Source organism: Talpa occidentalis, unplaced genomic scaffold (assembly GCF_014898055.3).
Source record: "Talpa occidentalis isolate TD23 unplaced genomic scaffold, MPIMG_talOcc4v2.1 talOcc4.10, whole genome shotgun sequence".
In the NCBI taxonomy this organism is placed as follows: domain Eukaryota; kingdom Metazoa; phylum Chordata; class Mammalia; order Eulipotyphla; family Talpidae; genus Talpa; species Talpa occidentalis.
In genome coordinates, this window is record NW_023600993.1 from 90,164,407 (window position 1) to 90,186,243 (window position 21,837).

The following is a 21,837-nucleotide window of genomic DNA, read 5'->3' on the forward strand; positions in this document are numbered from 1 at the left end:
CAGATGACCAAGTCTGGGCCCTGGGCCGAATGGTTGAAACTAACACCTCAGCTTGACCTCATCTTGCTGCTTGAAGTTCTACTGATAGTAGCCTTAATTAATTATGAAGTTCTACTGATAGTAGCCTTAATTCTATATGAAACAGTCTGAACAGATTGGCCTCCAGTCGCCATCGATCAGATTAATCAGAGTGGCGGATGGAATGGCTTGCTCATGTGAATATTCAAGTTCGGCCAAGAATGCAGAGAGCTGATTGCTGGGGGAGGCAAGTTGCCAGAGACACTGAGCATCCCTCACGTTTTCAATGGGCATCAGCTTGGGCTGTTTCTCAGGCCTGTGTGTGCAGTAAGCAAGAAATAAAGTCATCTCTCTCTCCATGACAACTCACTTATCATCTTCTATAAAAGGGGTGGTTTCCCAGCCTCCTGTTCTGCAGATACTTCACAGACCCCTGTATGCACAGCACCCACGGGGCTCCTCCATACTGCCCCGTGGGACTCAGTGGCTGGGGGAACTGATGCAACAGTGATGCTATTAGCAAACTTGCTGTGCTGTGAGGCAGTTTTTCATCTCTGATGCAGGAATCTCGTGTCTTCTGTCAGCATCCATGAAACAGTAACAGTTTAATTTATTAGCTTGAAAGTGGGACAAAATCAAGTTGCCAATATTTGCATGTATATTTGTGGAAGGGCCCCCAGCCTCATTTAACTTTTATTGTCTCCTCAGCCCTATCTCCAAATACAGTTACATGGGAGGAGAGGGTTTTGGAGTATATTTTTCAGGGGGATACATGCATTCAGTCATAACAGGTGTCATCAGGTCTTGGTTATGGCTTGAGATGAAAAGAACCTTTGAAAGAAATGCTGAGAAGACGAGGTAGTTAGCTAACCATGGAGAAGGGATTCTGAAGGGTGAGACAGATGTTTGAGGCGGTGGAGAAGGGTGGAGGATGCATCAGGGCCAAGGAGACACCAAGCATTACGTGCCTGAGTATGTGGCCAGGAGGGCCACCCTGTGGGAGCCACAGTTTCACAGGTGAGTGACAAAAATAGGCATGAGAAACATTAAAAAAAATTTTAAGTTAAAGTGAAAAATAAGCACTACAAATACTAAATGGAAATAAAAATAATAAATGAACTGATAAATAATCTCACACACAACGTAGGTAAATGTCACAGATATAATGGTGACTAAAAGCCAGATACAAAAAATGACCTTAGTGCATGAAGCCATGAACTCCAGGAAGCTATGAACTCCAGAAACGGAAGATACTATTTTTTGGTGCCAGAAGTCAGTATCAGAGTTACCCTGAGCACATGTAATGATGGGGAGGAGGGAACAGAGATGCTGCTGGAATTCTGGAAATGGCTTTTCTTTTCATCTGGACGGGGTTACATGGATGTATATGTGTGAGCCAGATTCTTGAGATCCACATGTGGTACTCATGTACTTTACTGTGTTGTGCCATAATTTAAAAAAGCAAAAAAAAATTTTAATTGAAAATCAGAGCTAGGCATTGGGTCAAACTGATCATCCACATACATTTCACTCATAACTGACCTTGCCAGCAAAAAGAAGTGACCACTCAAAACCTGGCACAGAAGAGGCCCCTTCATCTCACACTCTTGGTCAAATAAGGGGAGACTTGTGTCATTGGGCCTCATCAGGTCTGCTTGCCCGGGCTCTGAAGGCCCAGTTGTGCTCACCTCTTTCCAACCTGTCTGTAACGTCACATGGGTGGTTTGGAGTCCACCAGAGTGAGGGCATGTTCGTTAGCAAACACTGCCAAGTCAGGTTATTTTTTGAGAGGTAGTTGTTAAACACTCTCACGCTGCTGGAGCGGCAGCACCCCAGGCTGAAGCAACTGCAGCTGAGAATAGTTAAGTGACTTGCTTACTCAAGCTCAGGACCCCAAATCCTTTTGGCTGTGTGGTGCATTCCAAGGGCCTCACCTGGCCAAGTGGTCATTGAAGGTTAAGAGAGAGAACGGCCTCGACACTCTCTATCCCAGGATGGGCCCGTGACAGGGCAGAGCAGGGCTCATGACTGTTGGGGATACAGAAAAGACAAACCCCATCTGCAAGAGTAGGGAGACAGTGGGAGACAGGTCACCTCTGCCTTCTGTTCCCCTCTCCCCTCTTCAACTGCCTGAATTGGGTCTTTGTTATCTCTAACAGGAACTGTTCCCCTCAACTCAGGTCCTTCAAAAAATTTAAGTTTGAGGGAGCCTGGAAGTTATACAATGGGGGCAGGATGACTCTAAAAGGAAAAATACAAAATTAGGAGTACACTGTGATGTTTGTATAGATGTTTGGGGACACATTGCAAAGAGCTCTCAAAGGCCTACATAGATGAGGGTCCCTGAGGCTCAAGCCTCCTGGACATCGGTCCCTGCTGGACAAAGTGAAACACAGCCGCTCCCACCTACAGTCCATTCACCCACAACCCACTGTGTTCCACTACAGGGGTCGTGACTTTTTTCCCATTAACCCCACAGCAATCTAAAAAAGGAATTTAATCTTACTCCATTTGGCAGCAGTCCCTCTGCCCACCTATGCCTATGAAGGTGCTTCTTTTCACCAACTCTCCCCCTCTGCAGGGCAGCAGCCTCCTGCCCGCCTGTGACCTGTACCATGCCAGGATTTCTCTTCACTGACCTCCCTCAGTGGAGACAGCTCTCCTCAAGGCCACCTGCCTGCAACCACACAGGCCTCTCTCAGCAAACCTGCCCCTTTCGGGGCAGCTCTTTCTGCCTGCTTTTGTTTACGCAAGTGTCTTTACTCTTCTATCCCTTTCCCTAATAAATGTGCTCTTTTTTCAGAAGATCCACCTGTTCTGCTCCCCACTCTGTCTCTGGTGAATCCTCTCCCACTTGCACCTCTGGCCTGTACCCAGTTCCTGTATGCATAAATAAATCTTTTTAAAAAAATAATCTTACTCCATTTATAATAGCGAAAGAAAAAATATATTCATTATATTTACTGACCTTTTTTATATAATATGTACATGCACTTTCAGATTTTCTGCCAGTGCCTATGGGCAGCTAAGGGGCAGTTCCCCAGGGTGGCATGGGACACTGTTCAGCCCTAGGTTGACACCTACAGGTCCTGGTCGCTCTCTGGCCTCACCTGGAGGGTGAACAAAGCAGCTGGACTAGAGCAGATTTTGCTGCACTGGGGAAAATGGCTCCCTTCCTGTTCCCCAAAGGACATTAAGGCTGGTTGTCTCCATCCTGGTTCATGAACACTAGGGCAATATTGAGGGGAGATGCAGCCTTTGCTCCAGCCCAGAGCGTGGGGGTGGGAGTTCAACCTTTTTGCCAAAGACCCACCATTATGCCTCCCATGTGTTATTATTCAATATTGAATGACTCAGCCTGGATGCAGGGAGTGAGATGGGTCCTAAGGCAAGAGCTGAAACACTTTCAGATGTCTTATGAGTCAATAGGGAGGAAGGCTAACTGGGGCATACCTTCCAGGAAATCTTCTAGGGTAGCCCTCATCTTTTCTGTTTCGTGGAAGGGAAGGCATATTTAGGGGTGCATTTTATCTTTTTATACGGCCTATATGATAATCCCCATAAGGAAACAACATGAAGCTGATCCAAGTGCCCGGCTGAACATTCAGGGACCTCCAGGGGGCGCTATGGCCCAACACACAGCCTGGTCAAGGGGTCCTGTGCCTACCGTACCACTTTAGATCTGTTTTCTTTGGTGTTGTACCCCCCTTTAGAGAAAAAACCAGAGGGAGATGAAGAGGGAGAGGGAGAGAGAGAGAGAAGTTCTGTTGATTTCTAAATACTGTTTGAAGGTCTAGGTCTACAGGTAAAGTTCCAGGCATGGCCTCCCAGACACCTGCATGACGCTCCAGGTGCTAAAACCTTCCACTCTGAAGCAAGAGCAGCAAACCCACCCATTAAGCTCTGCTGGTCATCACAGTGGCTGATCCTTGGCCCAGGCCCACCTTGTCCCCTGTCAAGCTCAGGCCGTTCTGTGCTGGTGCCGGTACTCACCCCAACCCAGGTCACTCTGGAGTGACAGCAAATATTTACCAGTCTCCACGAGGGCCTGCGTTTTACTGCTAGCTCGTTCTCCAGCACTGGGCACCTGAGCATAAACGTCCATGAGGGACAGGGATGGGTTCAGAGGCCCTGGGGTGGTGGTCTGGGGTGAGCCTGGGCCAGATGGACTGGCATTCTCTGCCTACTCAGACCCAGCATTCTCCTCTGTCACCAGCACCCCTCCAGCTCTCTGGCCAGAGCCACAGGAAGCCCCCCAAACCCTTTTTCATGGAGAAGCTACATCAGTTTAAGGTGGAAATTTTCCAAAAGAACTATGATAAATAATGCAAAATTAACATACACCTAGAATTCCAAGAAACAGCCTTGTGACTGGATTTGAAGCAGATACTTCTGGCCCCAAGGACTGACCCGGCATTTGCTCCTTGACCTTTTACCTGCTGTGCCCAAGAGTTACCCTTGTCACCCAAGGGTCCTGCCCCTTGGTCCAGTGGTCTAATCCAGGAGGCCTTCTCGGGCCACAGACTCTGGGCAGCCTCGGACACCTTTCTAGTTGGTTTCCTTCTAGTTCAGATGGGTAGAGGAGTAGAAACTCGCACAAATCAGGTGCCCATCCAAACTGGCCTTAGCCCAGAGCCACTTTCCTGGGTTGACTGTCCCAGGTTCATTCTGAGCATCTATCTTCCAACACTACTCTGCGAAGGGTCTTCTAGAGCCCCGAGGAGCTGCAACACCGAAGACTGCTGCTCATCACGAAAAGGAATAGGGATCCCATTGCCTCCCAGTAAAAAAAAAATCACAGTGGGAGGGGATGCCAGAGAAAAGGCACAGAGCTAGGGGCAGGGGTGTGCTTTGGAAAGAGTAAGATCTTCTATCAGGCCAGCAGGTGAGCGGGTGAATAGGTGAGCAGGCGTGCAGGTGAGAGGGTAAGCAAGTGTGCAGGTGAGCGGGTGAGCAGGTGAGTGGGTGAGCAGATGTGCAGGTGAGTGGGTGAGCAGGTGTGCAAGTGGGCAGGTGTGCAGATGAGCAGGTGTGCAGGTGAACAGGTGAGCGCGTATGTAGGTAAGCAGGTGACCTGGGCATATGGAGACAGGCTGCCCCAGCCCAGGGGCACAGCTATTATGATAGGGACCCCTATTCTCTCAAAAGTGCCCCCCTCCCCAAGGGTAAAGCACAGCTCTGTCCTCACCAGTTGCCATTCACAACTGAGGAAATAGGCTGGAGGCCCACAGCAGATCATTTCCTCAGAGATGGCATCTGAGCTTGTAGAAGAGTATGGGCTTGCGTAGAACTCAATTCTCTTGCAGAAGAGGAGAGTGGGGAGAGAAAGGGAGAAGATAAAAAGGCACAGTGGCCTGGGGGAGCTCAGAAGGGGCAAAAGGAGAGACCTGTCTTTAGCAGGGTGGGAGGTAGGGAAGAGCCCAATGTTGCAAGGGTGTCAGAGGTCCTGAAGCAAAAGAAGAGCTGGAGGGAGTCAGATCACTAGGGGCCAGCAAGGCATCCTCAGGAGTCTTCTGTGGACTTTCTCCCAAACAAGAGGGGCGCCCACTGAAGGAGGAGGCAGGGACGGGGAGGGGTCTTAGAAGAATGGGGATGTCTGAACAGAGGAAACAAGGAGCCTGGAGACAGAACGGGTCACATCAGGAGGTGCTGAAGATGGGGCCGGCACAGAGGCCCCTGAGTTAGCATACTTTTCCAGGTGCAAGGAGAGAAGAGACTGGGCGAAGAGACTAAGGGCAAAAGAAAAAGTGAGGGGGTGGGAGGTGGCAGGGGGGGTGTCTTGGTATCCTCTCCATTAAGTAAGAAGGAGGGGTCCGTCGGAAATTTAGTACCAGAAGCACCTTTGAAGGTCAGAGAGAGGGATGGGGCATATATAGAACTACTTGGGGGGGGAGATCTCTAGATCAGTGTTTCACAAATGTAATGTCACCGGGGATCTCGCTAAAATGCAGGTTCTGATAAAACAGGTCTGGGCGGGTCCTAAGATTCTGCTTTTCTATCAAGCTCCCAGGTGATGGGAGTAGTCCCAGCCCCAGCTCCCGGCCCAGGGACCATGCTGTGAGGACCAAGGCTTTAGAGTCTGAAAAGGAAACGGAGAAAGACTGACAGGGAACTCACCTTTAGAAGAGACTGACTGACCTTTGGTCATCTCACCTGGGGTAAAAACTGAGACCTTGAGAAGTGGGGACAGCGCAATGCCAGCAGGTGAGGAGGGGAAATGGAGAGGGAGGGATGGTAAAAAGGAAAGCGGTCAGGGGAGGAACCCCTGGGATGGTAGGAAGCCTAGCAGTCCCCTGGGACCATCATCTGGGCCCATGTGGGCTGGCCATTAGGTCCACTTTGGAGACACCCCAAAGAGAATGGGAGTCAACCGGTGCCGGAAAGTGATGTGCCAGGAGTGCTTGGGAGTCAGAGCAGAGGCAGGGCAGGTGGCCCCCATAAGTTCTCCAGCTCCTGGCCCCACTCACTCTGGGCTTGATCGCCAGACCAGAGGGCGGGGGAAGGGAGCAGAAATGATCACACACCCCTCAAACGGCCCCCCACCCCCGTTCAAGGGCGGGGTGGTTCCTATGCCAGGAAGAATAAGAGAGGACCCAATCTGAGAGGCAAGGTGCTGGGGAGCAAGAGGGGGCGAGGTGGTCTCTGAGTCCTAAGCATCCCATCCTGTGACCAGAAATCTCGAGGCTTCTGCAAGGCGCGGGTTGGAAACGAAATGCTTCAGGTTTAGACGGGGCTAGGAACGGGGGTGGGGGGTGGGGGCAGAAGTGGGGTGCAGGGACACCGCTCAGTTTGCCTCCGACAGAAAGGTCTGCGTGCCCAGGCTGAGAAGAAACCGACGTCCGCTTCGCGGGGGCCCGGGCAGGCCGGCGGCGGGGCAAGACCACCCGAGGACAAGCCAGGAGGCGCCAGGACGCGCCGCAGGAGCCGGCCGGGGAGGCGGTCGGCGCGCGCGGGGGACCGGCGCGAGGGCCCGAGGCCGGGCGGGCGCGGGCTCCGTCCCGAGGCGCCCCGAGGCGGCGGCTTCCGAGCGCAGCGCGGCCCCGCCCCCGGCCGCCCGGCCCGCTCGCCCCTCGCGCGTCCCCCGCGCCCGCGCCAGGCCGCGCCCCCGAGCCCGCGACCGCCGAGCCGGGTCCGCCCCGCCGCGGCGCCCGGGCCCGCGCTCCTCCCCGATGATGTCACGTCCCCCCGGCCCGCGGCCGGCCGCGCCGCCCCGCCCCGCCTCCCCCGGCCCGCGTCCCCTGGGCCCGCCCGCGCCCGCGCCCCTCCTCCCGCCCGCGCGCCCGCCCTCGGCCTCGGCTCCCCCGGGAGCGGCGGCGGCGGCGGGATGGCCCGGGCCCGCGGCCAGGCCCCGGGGGGCGGCGGGCGGCGGCGGCCGCGGCGGGGCGGCGCGGGGGCCGGGCCCCGGGGGGAGTCGGCCGGGCTGCTGCTGCTGCTGCTCCAGGTGCTGCCGCCCGGGGCCGCGGCGGGGCCGGGGCGCCGGGGCGCGCGGGGCGCCGGCGGCGGCGGCGTCTGCTGGCCCGGCGCGGCCCCTGCCTTTCCCCGGGACGCGCGGCTGCTGCTGCTCCTGGCGCCGCCGCGCGCGAGCCCCGCGCCCGCCGCCTCCGCCTCCCGGATGGTAATCAGCGCCCCGCGCCGGCGCCGCGGGCGGGCGGGAGGTGGGGGCGGCGAGGGGGAAAGGGCGGGCGGCCCCGCGCCCCCGCCTCGCCGGAGGCAGCTCCCAGGGCGCGCGGGCCCCCCTCCGACGACCGCGGCCCTGGGCCGCCGCCAGAGCGCGCCTCAGGGGCGCCTCCGCGCGGGCCGGGCGCCGGCTGCGCTCCCGCCCTCCCCGCGCCGCGCGCAGTCCGCCCGCCGGCGCTCGGGCCGCGGGGAATCCCTCCGTCTCCCCGCCCCGCGCCCCGGGAGGGGAGGGGACGGCGCCGGCGCTCGCGGCCCCGCGCTCTCCGAGGGAGCGCCCCAGAGGCTAGCGCGCTCCGAGCCTCCGGGACGCCGCGCCGCGCTGCGCTCCTGCCGGCGCCCGGTGCCGTCGGGTCGGGCGGAGCGGAGCCGCCCGCAGCCTCAGCGGGACCGGACCCCGGCGGCGGCAGCGCCCCCCGACCGCGCGCCCCTATGTTCCCCGCGCAGGACGCTCTGCCCCGCGGCGGGCTGAACCTGAAGGAGGAGCCGCTGCTGCCCGCCGGCCTGGGCTCCGTGCGCTCCTGGATGCAGGGCGCCGGCATCCTGGACGCCAGCACCGCCGCGCAGAGGTAAGAGCGCGGGCGCGACCGGTGCGCGCGGGCCGGACCCTCCGCGCCGCGTGCGCTCGGCGTGCTCCGCTGCCGGGGCGAGCGTGGAGGGAGACCCAACTCCGGGCCGTCCCGCCGAGCTGTCCCGCCCGTCCGCCCAGTCCCGAGCGCGGTGCTGCTCCCTGAGGTCGTGGGCCGGGCCGGGGCGGGGCTTCTGCCTCCACCGCGGGCTGTCGGGCCTCTGGTTTCCGCCGGCGGTTCGCGGACCCCGCCAGCCTGGGCTCGGCGGAGGATTCCCGCTGCCCGCGCCCCTGAGCCCGGACCCGCAGCCAGCCCCGCGCGGGGAATAGCCAACCCCTCCTTCCTGGGCAGTCCCAAAGTCTCTCCTTGTCCAATTCCGCCGCTCTCTGCCTGGAAAGGCACGAAACCCAGCCCCCTTTCTGCTTTCCCACGCCCCTCGGAGTTGGAGGATGGGGGTGCAGAGCTCGAGAAGGGACTGGGGCCTGAGGAGCGGGGGAGCGGTGCACCGGCCGTCGGTTGGGCTGGAATGATTGGGTTTGGAATGGCCAAGGTCACTCAGGTCCTACCTCTTCTCAAGGTGTTTTTCTGGTGTTTTCCTGTGAAAGGCACGGGCGGGGGGTGGGGGGCGGTGTGCCTGGGAACCCAGCGTCTACACCCATCTCTCCCTCTGCAGGAGTCTGGGCCGGACTCCGGGTGGGGGGATGGATGCCCGATGTGCCAAGGAAGTTTTGAAAGTTGTGGACATGCACCTCCACACCTGGGCCCTGGGTTTTTGTACCCACAAAAGTCGGAGGGGGGCTGGTTAGAAGAATTTACAGAAACTTTACCTCATGAGTATTCCAGAAAAATTGGAACATGGAAAGCAAAACCCCACCTCTCCACTACAACTGCTGTCAACATCTTAGTGGTTTCCTTCCCATCTTTCTTTCCATCAACAAGCGTTTTCCTGGGCTGTGCTTGCAGATCTGTGTCCTGCCTGTTTTTCTGTTGGTTCTGGTTTTCTATTTCACTTGATGTGATCCGCTAAATAGTGGGTTTCTTACTGTTTCTTAAGGGGGCTTCACCTTTTGCTCCACTGGCTGTACAGTGAGAACTCCTGTAGGAGTGGAGAGGCGTTCCAGTGGGGCCTCCGGGCTGAGCCCCAGCCCTGAGGGCCGGCCCTCTCTGCTCCTGCCCCAGCCAGCAGGTCTAATGAGTGGGGAGCGTGTGCAAAGGAGGTAGCAGTGTTGTCTGCACCTGGGGGTGTGGGGAGCCAGGGAGGGGTGTATCTTGAATGGGATCAGCATATCTAGGCTGAGTCCCATGACGAGGACTCAGAGGCATCCCAAGTCGGAAGGGGGGCTTTTTTTCAGGCTAGGGCTGCTGATCTCCCAGTTTGATGATTTCTCAGTTCCAGAATGCAGATTGGGAGCGGGCACTTACCTGGTGATGCTGAGTGAGGTCCTTCCGGAAGGGCTCAGGCTAATCCTTTCTCCTCCCCCCTCCCAGGTTCCCTCACTATTGCTTGTATTTGATCCCCAGTTGGTCCTCCACTCCCGTCTTTTTATCCCAAAGCAGCAGCAACGAAAATTTCTTCCCCTGTCCCACCACCCTCTTCAACCCGTCTGCTTTCTCTCCCTCTTATCTCTGGGGACCGGCACAGGAGCTCTCCCCCAGGGTGTCGCACGGTGTGACAGCTGTCTTTCCTGCCTTCCCTCCACAGCCACCCGGTGGACAGGCTTGTGGACACTGCGCTGTGTCCCACTCCCAATGTCAGTGCCCACAGCCAACATTTTACAATCAATCCGCCAATCCTCCACCCGCTTCCTCCCTGTCTTGAAGATTGACCGGCGCCATGACCACCTCAGCCTCCTAGTCCGCTGCCCCAGCCCTTCACTCCCCCACCCCAAACCATCCAGCATGTACCGGAGACCAAAGCAATATTTCCAAAGAACTTTGATGATGCCCCTCCCCTATTAAAAATTTCAGTGACCCCTCCTCACCCCCTCTCGGATAGTCAGCACCTAAGGCTCATCACAGTGTGAGCCCAGGCTTCCCCCCGGCCCTCTATGCCTCCCATCCAACAGTGATGTTGCAGACTTCTCTTGAATTGGTTCCTCTGGGACCCTCCCCACCCCAGCACTCTGTTTACACCCTTCCACCTGGCCCAGGGGAGTGGGTCTGCCTGCTGCCTACAGGTGCTTGCCTAGGGCCAGGGTAAGCTGCGCCCTGCCTGTCCCAGGCTTCCTTGTCCTGCCAACCTGTGCCTTCCTCTAGGGCAAGGATGGTGACTGGATCATCCTATGTCCACAGAGGAGGACAAATTTAAGCAGCCAGTCTTGGGCAATGAGTATCTGCTGGAGAAAGCCGGAATGCATGTGAGAAGGTTCCCACATCCCTTTCTGTGGGTCTCCCCTCTCCATGTTGGTGATTTCCAGGATCTGCCTGACCCTAGGGACCAGGTACTGGAACAAGAGCTGCTCCCCATTTTTATACCAAAGTTTTACAGGACGAGGCAAAGGCCCAGAGCCTGCTAAGATCAATGAAGGAGACTCTGCCAAGAGGAAGGAAAGTTCTGAGCAGAAGAGAGGTAGGAAGCAGAGAGACTGTGTGTCCTTATCCCGGAGGCAACAGGGAAAAGGAGGGAAGGTAGGAGCTGAGTCCTGCCAGGGTTTCCCTCTGCATGAGGACCGCTGGCCATTGCTGTGACCATCCCTGCCCTGGGCCAGCAGAACTTTACCTCTGAGATCCACATGCCCAGCCCTAGCCCACCCTCCCCAGCCCTCCTGCAGGTGACCCACATCCTTTTGCTGGGTGCTCAGTGCAGAGGCGACTCTCCTCTCCTTCTGTTGTGTTTCCCAGCATGGGGAGACCCCTGGAAGACCCACGTCAGCCCTCCCCCTCGAGTTGGTCCAACTCGCTAGCAGGGCCCTGAGAGGGAAGCCAGCTGGGGCTGCCTTTCCTGTAAGCAGCTGCAGGCTGGCCTCCCTGCTAGGAAATGCTTTTGTTTGCTTTAATAATTAATAGCCTCTCCTAGCCTGGGACCTGGCAGACAGGCCTGTGGGTGGGTGCAGGGGAGTGGGCAGAGAGAAGCAGGGTGGGCAGTCTCTAGGTGGAAATGAAACTAGCAAAAGAGTAGAAAGCTGGCCGGTGTGATCTTTCCCTTCCCCTACCTTGTTCAGGCACATGGCAGTGGATATCTAAAGCCCCTGGGACCTCCTCTCCAGCAGGCCCCTCTGCACACAGGTTCTGGGCAGCTGCCTCTAGCCACCAGGTCCTCCCTCTGCCCACATGGTGACAGTGGGTGTGCCACAGTGAGCTGCTGCTCTTATCTCCCTGGCGCTGGGCATGTCAGACTGGGCAGGGCTGGACAATAGATCTTGGCTGGAGCCAGGATTGCCAGGCCTAGTATGATTATCAGCAGCCCCAGGGACCCAGGGGATGTCTACAGGGTAGAATAGGGCCAGTGGGACCCTTGGAGGAAGAGAGGCTGCAAAAGAAAGGAAGAGGAGGGGCCTCCCTGGTGGTGCAGGAGTTAAGTCTCAGCACTATCAAGCTATTGCTAGCCACTTCGGCATGAGTTCAATCCCTGGCCAGGGAGCTGACGTGCATGGCGCAGCAGACCTCTCCTGTCTCGCCCGCTGCTCCCCTCAGCAGTATATTTCAGTCAGTCTGCCTGTTCTGCTCCCCACTCTGTCTCTGGTGAATCCTCTCATGCCCCACACCTTTGGCCTATACCCCATTTCTTGTATGCATAAATAAATAAAATGAATCTATTTAAAAAGAAGAAGAAGGAAGGAAGAGGGGCCTAAGTAGCCATGCCAGGATTGGGGGAAATGAGCTGGACTTAGCACAGATGTTAGGGAAATCTGAGGTGAGGACTGAGGTGCTGGAGACATACATTTGTTCCTTCAAGGTCCAGGGGAGATGTTGAAGTCAACAGGGAACCACCCCCACCCCCCTACTTCGTTGATGACCTCAGGCCTTTTTCCTCTTTCCCCAGCATCCCAGACTCCAAGGCATTGCTCAACCTGGGGCTGTCAGGCACGCAAGAGTTAGGGTTTGGAGGGGAGAAGGGGTGGGCAGAAGGCCTGGGGTGCCTCTTGGGGGAGACAAGCCTCCAGCCTCTGACCCCTTGCACTCTCTGGGGTTTGGGATGGTTGTTTTAATTGTTCGTGTTCATAACAAGCACATGGCCTAGGCTGTAGGCAGACACAAGCGACCTTTGCATTGAGGCCAGAGGCAGAGATGTCGGCTCTGCCAGACACCTATGGCGGGAGGAGACCCTTGGGCGTTCTGCTCAGCCTTAACATCTCCAGGGACCCACTGGGTGGCCCTGACACTAGCAGCCAGACAGCCTGCAGCCCTTTGTCCCCACATACTCCCTGTATGCTGAGCACAAGTGCTTTGAATGGCGCCAGCCATGAAGGTCAGGTAGTCCTTGGTGTTGACCTTCACCCAGGTTTCCAGCTGAGCACTCGGGAAGCCCATGCATGCCCCACTTGCTGCAGAGCAGGTGTCCTACCAAAAAGTAGCTGCACAAACCAGCGCTTTTCTGTCATTAATAATCTTGTTTAACTTTTGGTCTATTTCAGAATAGAAGATGGGAAGGGAGTGAGGGGGCTGTGGTGGAAAGATGAATATGAACACTTTCTCCTCCCAAATCTGGGTTCTTTAGACCAGCAAATGCCCTGCCACATCTGCACACTTTGGAGTTGATAGGAAAGCATTTTGGAAATTGTTTAATACAGTCTTTCTACGAAAGTGAAGAGATGTGTCATTCATTGTGGACTCTTGCAAGAGCCGGTAACGTGGCTGTTTCTTGCACTCATGGGGCAAGGTGCTGATGTAGCGCGCTTTGCGTGTTAATGCTGCCGAGCGCATGGGGTGTTTCTGAAGTGTGGGCTCCAGCCGTGCGTGCACCAGATGAGGCAGCTTGTAGGTCCACCTGCCAAGCTGCAACCAGGTCCTCAGGCTGCAGCTTTGCTGGCTTCCACCACCCCACACTCTGAGCCACTGCATGGCTGGCAATTGGTCCCCATCCTTGTCCCCTCAGCTAAAGGATCATTCGCTTCCTGAGGATTTTCTGGGGCTGCCGGTGTCTGCTCTGCCCACTTGCACACCAGGTCTGGGTGATGACACTCCCAAGCTCCTGGCCTAGCCCGTGACTAACTGAAGTTGGTGGATAAATATCCCAACCCCACCCCCAGCCCACTAGTGGGATAGCTGAAGCGCATGTTCTAGACTGTTTCCAGAGCCCCCCTGAGGGCTGAGCCTGCTGCCCACAGTGGAAACCTGTAGATCATGGGCCTTTTTATGGGCTGCCTTCCCTTTGTTGTCTCACTCCCCACACCCACCAGTGTTTCCTGGAAACTCTTCCCAAATAAAGTGTTTGCATTTGAATCCTTGTCTCAGGGTCTGCTTCCCCAAAACCCAAATAAAACGCTTGTCTCTCCAGACCAGGGTGTCTATCTCCTGCTGCCCTGCTGTCTGTTTGAAAGGTCCATATCAGTAGACATCCTCCAAGTTTCTCCCTCGTCCCCAGTGGCTGTCTGGGTGAGCCCACTTTGGAGGCCACAGAGCCAGGACCTGGGTCCATCCACCTGTCTCTGAGCCCCCACCTGTATCCCATGATGTGCACCCAGAGTTCACCCAGCCCCAGCCTCTATCTCCTGAGCAGGCTGGGCATAGCTCTAAGTTTCTTTCTTACTATTCTTCAATGTTGGTTTGTTTTCTCATTACAAGAGCCTCAGCTATTCTCAAGGGAAGAAGAGCAAAAGCTCCCCGCGCCCTCCCACTCCTCTCCCTTCGGGGCTTGCAGTGCCGTTCCTTTCTCAGGGACGCTGACTGGGGGCAGGTGCCTGGCAGAACCTGGAGAAAGAAAGCAGAGCCCAGACCTTCCCTGGGGCTCTCCCTTCTCCTTGTGCTGGGTAGACCCTTGTGATTGTCTCTGTCCCTCTTCACAGAAAACACTGCAGTCTTTAAAACAAAACTTTTTTTTTTTTAAATATTAAATTTTATTTTTATATTCCCCATACAATTGCAAACGCCCCATTCTGACCCCAATCCTTCCCCTCCCGCCCCCCCACCCCCCAAAAAGTGTCTCTGGTTCATAGTTTTTTGTTGATTTTGATTTTCACTTTCTTATATTCATTTTCCTGGTCGCTTATTTAAGTTTTCTAGATTCCTGCTATGAGTGAGACCATCCGGTATTTTTCTTTTTCTTTTTGGCTTATTTCGCTGAGCATGATCCCTTCCAGTGCCATCCATGTTGCTGCAAATTGCATGTGTTTATCTTTTTTGAATGCTGAGTAATATTCCATGGTATATATGTACCACATCTTCTTGATCCAGTCATCTATTTTTGGGCATTTGGGTTGTAAAACAAAACTTTTTCTGCTTCCCCTGATCTTCTCCCAAGTCCAGGAGGAGTGTGAATGAAGACCTCACAGGCCAGGGCGGCTCTGGTGTGCCGGCCTGCACACCTCTCCTCCTTTTCTGTCCTTTTTCGATGTAGTGATCCTGTCCCAGAGCAGTAAACCAGCCCCCTCTGTCCCACCCTCTGGAACATGGAGGGTGTGAGCCCAGGAGAGTGGGTGCACCTCAGACCCCCTGATCTAGATGGAGAAAAGAGGATGACAGTCAAGCTGCCTCGGGGGAACTGAGTCCACCCAGCTGTAGGCTAGAATATGGCCTGTGAGCTGTGCCCTGTCTCCAGCTGGTGGCACTGGATACTGCTCCCCAGAGCTGGGTCCCCTGACCTCTCTCCCTGAGAAGCCCCCCGCCCCCTACTGTGAGGAGGATGGACCTAGGAAGGGAGGTAGCCCTGGGACTTAGGCCAGACTGCCCAAGCCTAGGCCGTATAGCCAGGCCAGAGCCAGTGGGCAGCCAGATCCAGACTGAGGGATATTTGCTAAGGGCGGTGGAGAGGAGGGAGCTCCAGCCTGCATCCCTGATTTACTCAGCACTAGTTTGGAAACTGGCTTGAGAAGTGCAGGGTGTCTGTGTGGAAAGCATAGGTTGATTGTTCCGGTGTTTCTGTCACTGCTGAGCATCCATCCCTCCTCTGTAAGGTCTCTTGTGCTCTCCCTGCTGAGAGCTTTCCAGCATCTTTTCTGATCTGGATGGCTCCACAGCCCTCCCCCTTCTGGCCTTTTCTACAGGAGGTAGTCCTGGATCTTCTTCCCCCTTCCCCAATCTGGTCCAGGGGCCAGGAGGGAGGAGTTGCAGTTGACTCTTATTAGCATATTCATCCAGCAGTAATCAGGGACCTGCTGCGATCAAAGCCCTCTTCTGGCTTCCCTGCCTCCAGGCAAATGAGCCCTGGTCAAGGCCTGGACTGAAAAGGACTGCAGCCTGCCTGGGAAGGGAGGGGAAGGTGGAGGGAGGAGGGTGGTCCTGGGGAAAGGCGCATCTGCAGAAAGACTCTTTGGGGCAGGGGCGTCCACCTCCTCTTCCTCTTGATCTGAGAACAAGAAGAAAGACCCATCACTCCTGCCTTTTGAAATTCGCATTTTGCGTGGGCCACCAAGACTCCACAGCAGACCTTCAGGAGGGAAAACGATTTGCACTTTATGATCGTTGTGTTTATTATAATTTTTGTAAGTAAAAACTTAACCAGCTTTTTAGTCCATGACATCCAGGATAGCATGGCTTTACATGAAGCCGAAAAAGAGTGAGTTTATCAAGTTATGTGAAGAAAAGCAGTAAGTGGTGAGGAATACAGCAGACACCGTCACAGACCATGGTCCATGGTGACGCTCTGGTCTAAATGACTCACTTTCCCCACCATATTGCACCCTACTTGCCTGCAGCATCTGAAGCCCTGCCTAGCCCCAGAACTTTCTGGAGGCCTTTTGTCATGTTTCCCAAACCACATCCTTCAAAAGTAGTCTGGAATCAACTTGCGTGGTGTGTTATGCCCTGTAAAAAAAAGTCCCCAAACTCAGCAGCTTAAGACGTTGACTATCGCACACCGTTTCTGAGAGTCGAGATCCAGGGAGCAGCTATGCTGTCATCAGAGTGAAGGCTTGGCCAATGTTGTGACAAGGATCTCCTTCCAGGTGGTTCTGTTCACTCCCACGACGGGCAAGTCAGTGCTGGCTGTTGTCAGGAGGGCTGGGATTTCTCTATGTGGACATGCCATAGGGCTGCTTGAGTGTCCTTATAACATGGAGGCCCCTGCCTGACTGATCCAAGAGCGGGAACAAAGCAAAAGCCAAATGACGATTTGTCATCTAACCTTAGAAGGCATATGCCATCCCTTGTGCCACTCTACTGGCCACAGAGTCCTGATAAAGTGTGAAAAGGGACTAAATAAGGGTCTGAATATCAGGAGGAGGGGGTGACTGGGGCCTATCTTGAAGGCTGCGCCTGCCCAAGCCAGGTCAGGAAAGGTCACTTCCAAGGGTCACTTCCACTTCCTACACCCACAGATGCTATGAAGCTGCATTTCCCTGAGGTTGTGGCCACAGTACCCTTTTGGAGAGGGAGGATCATTGCTATGAGCGATCTAAGGAACACGCTTTGATATGATTAGCCATTTCTTATATGGTTTGTTGTTCCCTTTTGCCTTCTGTACCCAGTGAGCTCCTATGCATTCCTCAAGGACCAGGGGAAAAGCCACCATCTCCATGAAGTCTTCCCTCATCTCTCACAAAAACAATTCGTATTTTCTTTCTTTGCTTTATTGTTCGTGTGTATGTCTTTTAGGGGGCATAAGCCACTTTGCCTGCATTATAGCTCTCTGTATCTGTCTCCCCTCACCTGCCAGACATTTCATTCTAGCCCCACTTGGTACCATTGGGTTTCAGAAAATATTTGGTAGGGCCTTGGATTTCTGACGAGCCAGGAAAGACCCCTAGGCCAGGCCAGACCAGAAGTTCCTTCTGCCCAAGGTAGCCAGTGACCCTGGGCCAGTACCCTCTGGGAGGGCATCCCCCACCTTCAGTAATAGCCCAGGGTCCAAAAGGGCAGACTAGTGGTCATGAGCCAGTGTGATGTCCAAGTCTGGCCATCAGACAAACAGTGGGACAAATGGCATCACCATTACCCAGGCAATGCCAGCCATGGGCTAGGGGAGAGTAGGTGTCTGTTCTGGACCATCCCAGCTGCTCCATGATGTCTTAAAGGGCAGTCACAGGAGTCTCTGGTCAATAAGATAGGTCGTTGCAGATCAGCCTTTCAAAATGTGGGTGAAGTCTTGCAGAGATGCTTCTATTGTAGCCACCTGCCCTGCTGCCTTTTCCCCAGGGAGCAAGCTGGGTGACCTCAGAATGGAAGGCCTCTGCCTGAGTGAGCGATGGCCCTGGCAAGGGTGGACAGGGCCCCTTCCAATTTGATTTCCTGCCCAAACTCTTGACACCTTGGAGCCCAGCCCTGACCAGCCTGCCTACCTGGCCTGAGGCCATGAGGCCTTTCTGTCCTTGGAGGACACTTCCTGTGGTTTCTCCAGCAACTTTGTTCCCCGCAGTGGTGTGGGCCTGGCACGAGCACATTTTGAGAAGCAGCCACCCTCCAACCTCAGGAAGTCCAATTTCTTCCACTTCGTGCTGGCCATGTACGACCGGCAGGGGCAGCCGGTGGAGGTGGAGCGCACGGCCTTCATCGACTTCGTGGAAAAGGACCGAGTGAGAAAACAGGGGTGCTGTGGGGATGGACCTTGGGGTGAAGCAGGAAGGCTTCAGGGACCCCCTCCCCTGGGACAGATGCATGGACAGGTGGTGGAGGAGTGAAGCAGTGGGGGTGAATGGGTGGAAGGGAGGGAAAGAGGCTGGCTGGAGGAAGCTGGAGGACCCCTGGGAGCACTGAGCATCCTCACCATCTTGTCCCCGCAGGAGCCTGGGGCCGAAAAGACGAACAACGGGATCCATTACCGCCTCCGGCTAGTATATAACAATGGTGAGTGGAGCCTGCTGCCCACTGGGCACCACAGCACCATGCCACACATGATGCCCATTCATCGGGTCTGAGGGGCTCCAGGAGGGGTGGGCATGGAGCATGGCCCCTTTGCCAGCAGCCACAGCAAGCCCTCTGCACCTCTCCCTGCCCCCCCTTAGGACTTCGGACAGAGCAGGACCTTTACGTGCGCCTCATAGATTCCATGTCCAAGCAGGTGAGCCAGCCCGGGGGATGCCCTTGTGGTCTGAGTGAGCATCCTCTTCCCTGTGCCTATTCCCCCTGCGTCCTCCCCACCATCTTAGTTTCAGCCCCAACTGTCGGCAGAGATCTGTGGCTTTTGCCTTCTAGACTACAAAAAAGATAGTATTTGTACAGTGATGGTGTCTTCAGTGTGTCTTCTAGAAGCCCAGCCTAGATAGGAGGTTCAGGTGTCTGAGGTTTACAGGGAGCAAGGAAGGGGAAGGACAGGCAGGGGATATTTAGCAAGGGTGGAATCCCAGCAAGCCCAGCCTCAGCCTGACCAGTAGTGAGCCCTGGAGAAGGCACCAGAGCCGTTCCCCCCTGAAGCCAGGTAAGGATGCTATATCCTGCCTGCACTTGTCAGTCACTGGTTGGGGATCACTCCTAAGGAGAGATTGTAACCTCCCAGACATTTTCAGGTGAGGCAGCTTCTAGGCACTGAGAACAATTCTCAAGAGAAAGCCCTTAGCAGCAGTGCTGGCCGCAGCTGGGGCATGGGCACGCTGGTACAATGAAGGGGACTGGGTGGGGCACAGAACTTCCACTGCAGGTCCTCAGTCCCTGGTTAAAGTGGAAGGATGCTCTGGGCCAGCGTCTGGAGCTTGGAGAAACCTGATTAAGCCCTGATGGATTCTGCCAGAGCAGCACCCCAAGTGTCAGGGCTTTTCGGAGGAGTCCCACATGCTGGTGGGAAGCAGCTGCGTCTCAAGTGGGCCAGCTCAATGGGCCCCATGCCAGGTGGAGACTTGGCTTCTCTCCATGGCCAGGGTCTTCCTGCAACCTCTGCCAGTCCCAGGGCAGAGGAAGAAATGGTTTATTTCTAGAAAGCCTGTGGTCGCCGTGGTCAGGGAAGCAGACCAAGCAGTGGCAAAGCAGATTGTGTGGGGTGCAAGCATGGAAGGGCTTCAGAGAAGTACAGCGAGAAAGGGACACCACAAATAGGGGGTGGGCAACCCAACAGTTATAGACTGGGAAACCGGATTTGCAGTTTAGGAAGCTCCCTCGCTAGGGGCAGAGTGGAACCTGGGGGGGGCTGGGAAGGCGCTGATACACCAATCCAAGAGGGAGACTCTGGCCTGAGCTAGGAAAGTGACAGGAATGGGGACTGGCTAATGGCTAATTAGCTGTGGGGATGGCCTAGAGGGAAAGTGCAGGCAGAGGTCCCCTGGGGGTGTGGGGATGGGGTACCAGAGTGTGCCTGCCCCACCAGCAGCTGGACTTTTGTCCTTGTGGTCCGGGGACCTTCTTGGCCCCAAGCAGAGCTGTCTGTGGAGAAACAGAATCTGCAGACCCTTTCTACTCTTGCCTGCCCTGGAGGTAGTCCCTGTTTGGGGGGGCTAAGCTCTCAGGTCTTGCTTTGCCTTCTTGGGTTCGGATTAGGGGACATGGGGAAGGGACATGCTCTTTCTTGGGGGCAGGGCACCCCCTCAGCCTGGGCTTCCGAGATGCCCATCTCTCCCCCAACACCAGGACTTGAGAGGAGCCTCCTTCCCCTCCCTCAGGCCATCATCTATGAGGGGCAGGACAAGAACCCCGAAATGTGCCGCGTGCTGCTCACCCATGAGATCATGTGCAGGTGAGATGTGGTGGGCGGCTCACCCCTGGCCCAGATGTTGCCAGGGACTGCCACCAAGTCCTGCCCCTAACTGCTGTCACTACCTCTCTCCCCTCTGCTCCCTGGAGAAGCTGGTGGGGGAGGCTTTGAGGGAAGAGAGAGGCCCCTGGGCATAGAGCTGGCTGAGGAGAGGGTCCTTGAGGCCCCATTAGCCTGGCCTGTTTATGTGGCTTCTCCAAGTGTTTTTGCAAAAGAGGCCTCCTGCCGCTCCTGGGAAGCTTAACTAATAAAGCTCTGGGGAAGACTCACTGGGGAGGTGGGGGCAGGGCCTGGCCTCCAGGATTAACTCAGAGGCAGGAGGAAGGAAACTTTGCTACCTCCCAGGAGAACCTCAGGGCAGCTTCCTGCGGTGAGCGGGTTGGGGTGAACACAGTTCTTGACTCTCCTACCGTTACCCCAGAGCCTCGAATTTCTAGACAAGGTCTCCCTAGGATATCTGGAGGCGGGGAGGGGGGTTGTGTGCAGTTTCTTGTGCATGGAAAAAAATCATCTTTAAAAATCTGCCTCCCCCCAAAAAAAAAAAATCTGCCTCCCTGGTGGAGCAGGCGGTTAACCTCAGCGCTGTGAAGCTGTCCGCAGCCTCTGCAGTGCCGGTTCGATCCCTGCTGGCCTTGGAGCAACCCACATGGCGAGCAGACCTCTCCTGTCTCGCCCACTACTCCCCTCAGCAGTATATTTTGTCAGTCTACCTGTTCTGTTCCCGGTTCTGTCTCTGATGAATCCTCTCACCCTCCCGCGCATCTGGCCTGTACCCTGTTCTTGTATAAATAAAAAAAAAATCTGATTGGAACGTGGTCTACCTTCAGGAAGGGTAGTGTCAAGGAGGGAACGTGAGGGGATTTCTGGGGCGCTGGTTACATGGATGGGTTCACCTTGTAATAGGTCATGAGCTGCATGCTTACAGCTTGAGTTCTTTTCTGGGTATATGAAAAGTGTAGAGAGAGACTCTGCAGGGACCAGCTGCCTGCCTGCCCTTTCCTGGGGTTTCCTGGCCACCTTGTCTCTCCAGGTGGGATCTCCAGGTCGCTGTAGAGGACCTTGGGAGTGAGTCTCTCTCTCTCTCTGTCTCTCTGTCTGTCTGTCTGTCTGTCTGTCTCTCTCTCTCTCTCTCTCTCACACACACACACACACACACACACACACCCCTGTAATCTCTCTCTCCTTCCCTTCCTTCCTCTTTCCCTCCCTCCTCATCTTTCTTTCAGTCGGTGCTGTGACCGGAAGAGCTGTGGCAACCGGAATGAGACGCCCTCAGACCCCGTCATTATTGACAGGTACTGGCTGGGGAGGTCTGAGAGCTGCAAGGCAGGGCAAGCTGAGCCGCCCAGCATGTGGCCCCCCCACCAACCCTGGTTTCTTTTGGCGACTTTCAGACACCAGGGAGCCACAGCCCTGGTGCCCAGAGGGGAGCCCCTGGTGGCACTTTTCCTGGGGAAGGGTTAGGGGCTGTGTTCCCCTACCCAAGGAGCGGGAGAAGGCAGGGGAGGGAGGGAGGAGCTGGAGAGCCAGCGCCAGGGAGGCTGCTGGGGCTGGAGGGGCTGTCGTGGGTGTGTCGGGACTGCTGGGTCCTGTCCCTGAATGCCCCGCCTCTGTGCTGCCCACTGGACTCCTGGAAGGGTCATTTCCTTCATTTAAAAAATGAGGGAAATATTTGACAGGTTGCTGTCACAGGATTGTTGAGGCGATGTCTGTGACCATGCACTCTCCCACCCGGATGTTTTAAATCTTTGTGTTTCTTTTTGAATAGGAAATGCATCTGTAAGATACAAAGTCCAAAGGCACAAAAGAGTAAATAATAGAAAGTAAATCTGCCCGTCCTTATGTAGAACCTACTTTACAGAG

General features: G+C 55.5%; 1 protein-coding gene across 1 annotated transcript in view; it reads left to right on the forward strand.

Moving 5' to 3' along the window:
- The first annotated feature begins 7,342 nt into the window (after nucleotides 1–7,342).
- EBF4 (EBF family member 4) overlaps nucleotides 7,343–21,837 on the forward strand; it is a 48,498-nt gene continuing 34,003 nt past the window's right edge. Inside the window, exons 1-7 of the mRNA XM_037497996.2 lie at nucleotides 7,343–7,633; nucleotides 8,140–8,261; nucleotides 17,713–17,869; nucleotides 18,077–18,140; nucleotides 18,299–18,354; nucleotides 19,883–19,956; nucleotides 21,201–21,269. Of these exons, the coding sequence (XP_037353893.2) occupies nucleotides 7,343–7,633; nucleotides 8,140–8,261; nucleotides 17,713–17,869; nucleotides 18,077–18,140; nucleotides 18,299–18,354; nucleotides 19,883–19,956; nucleotides 21,201–21,269 (833 nt within the window). The remainder of the gene's footprint in view (nucleotides 7,634–8,139; nucleotides 8,262–17,712; nucleotides 17,870–18,076; nucleotides 18,141–18,298; nucleotides 18,355–19,882; nucleotides 19,957–21,200; nucleotides 21,270–21,837) is intronic.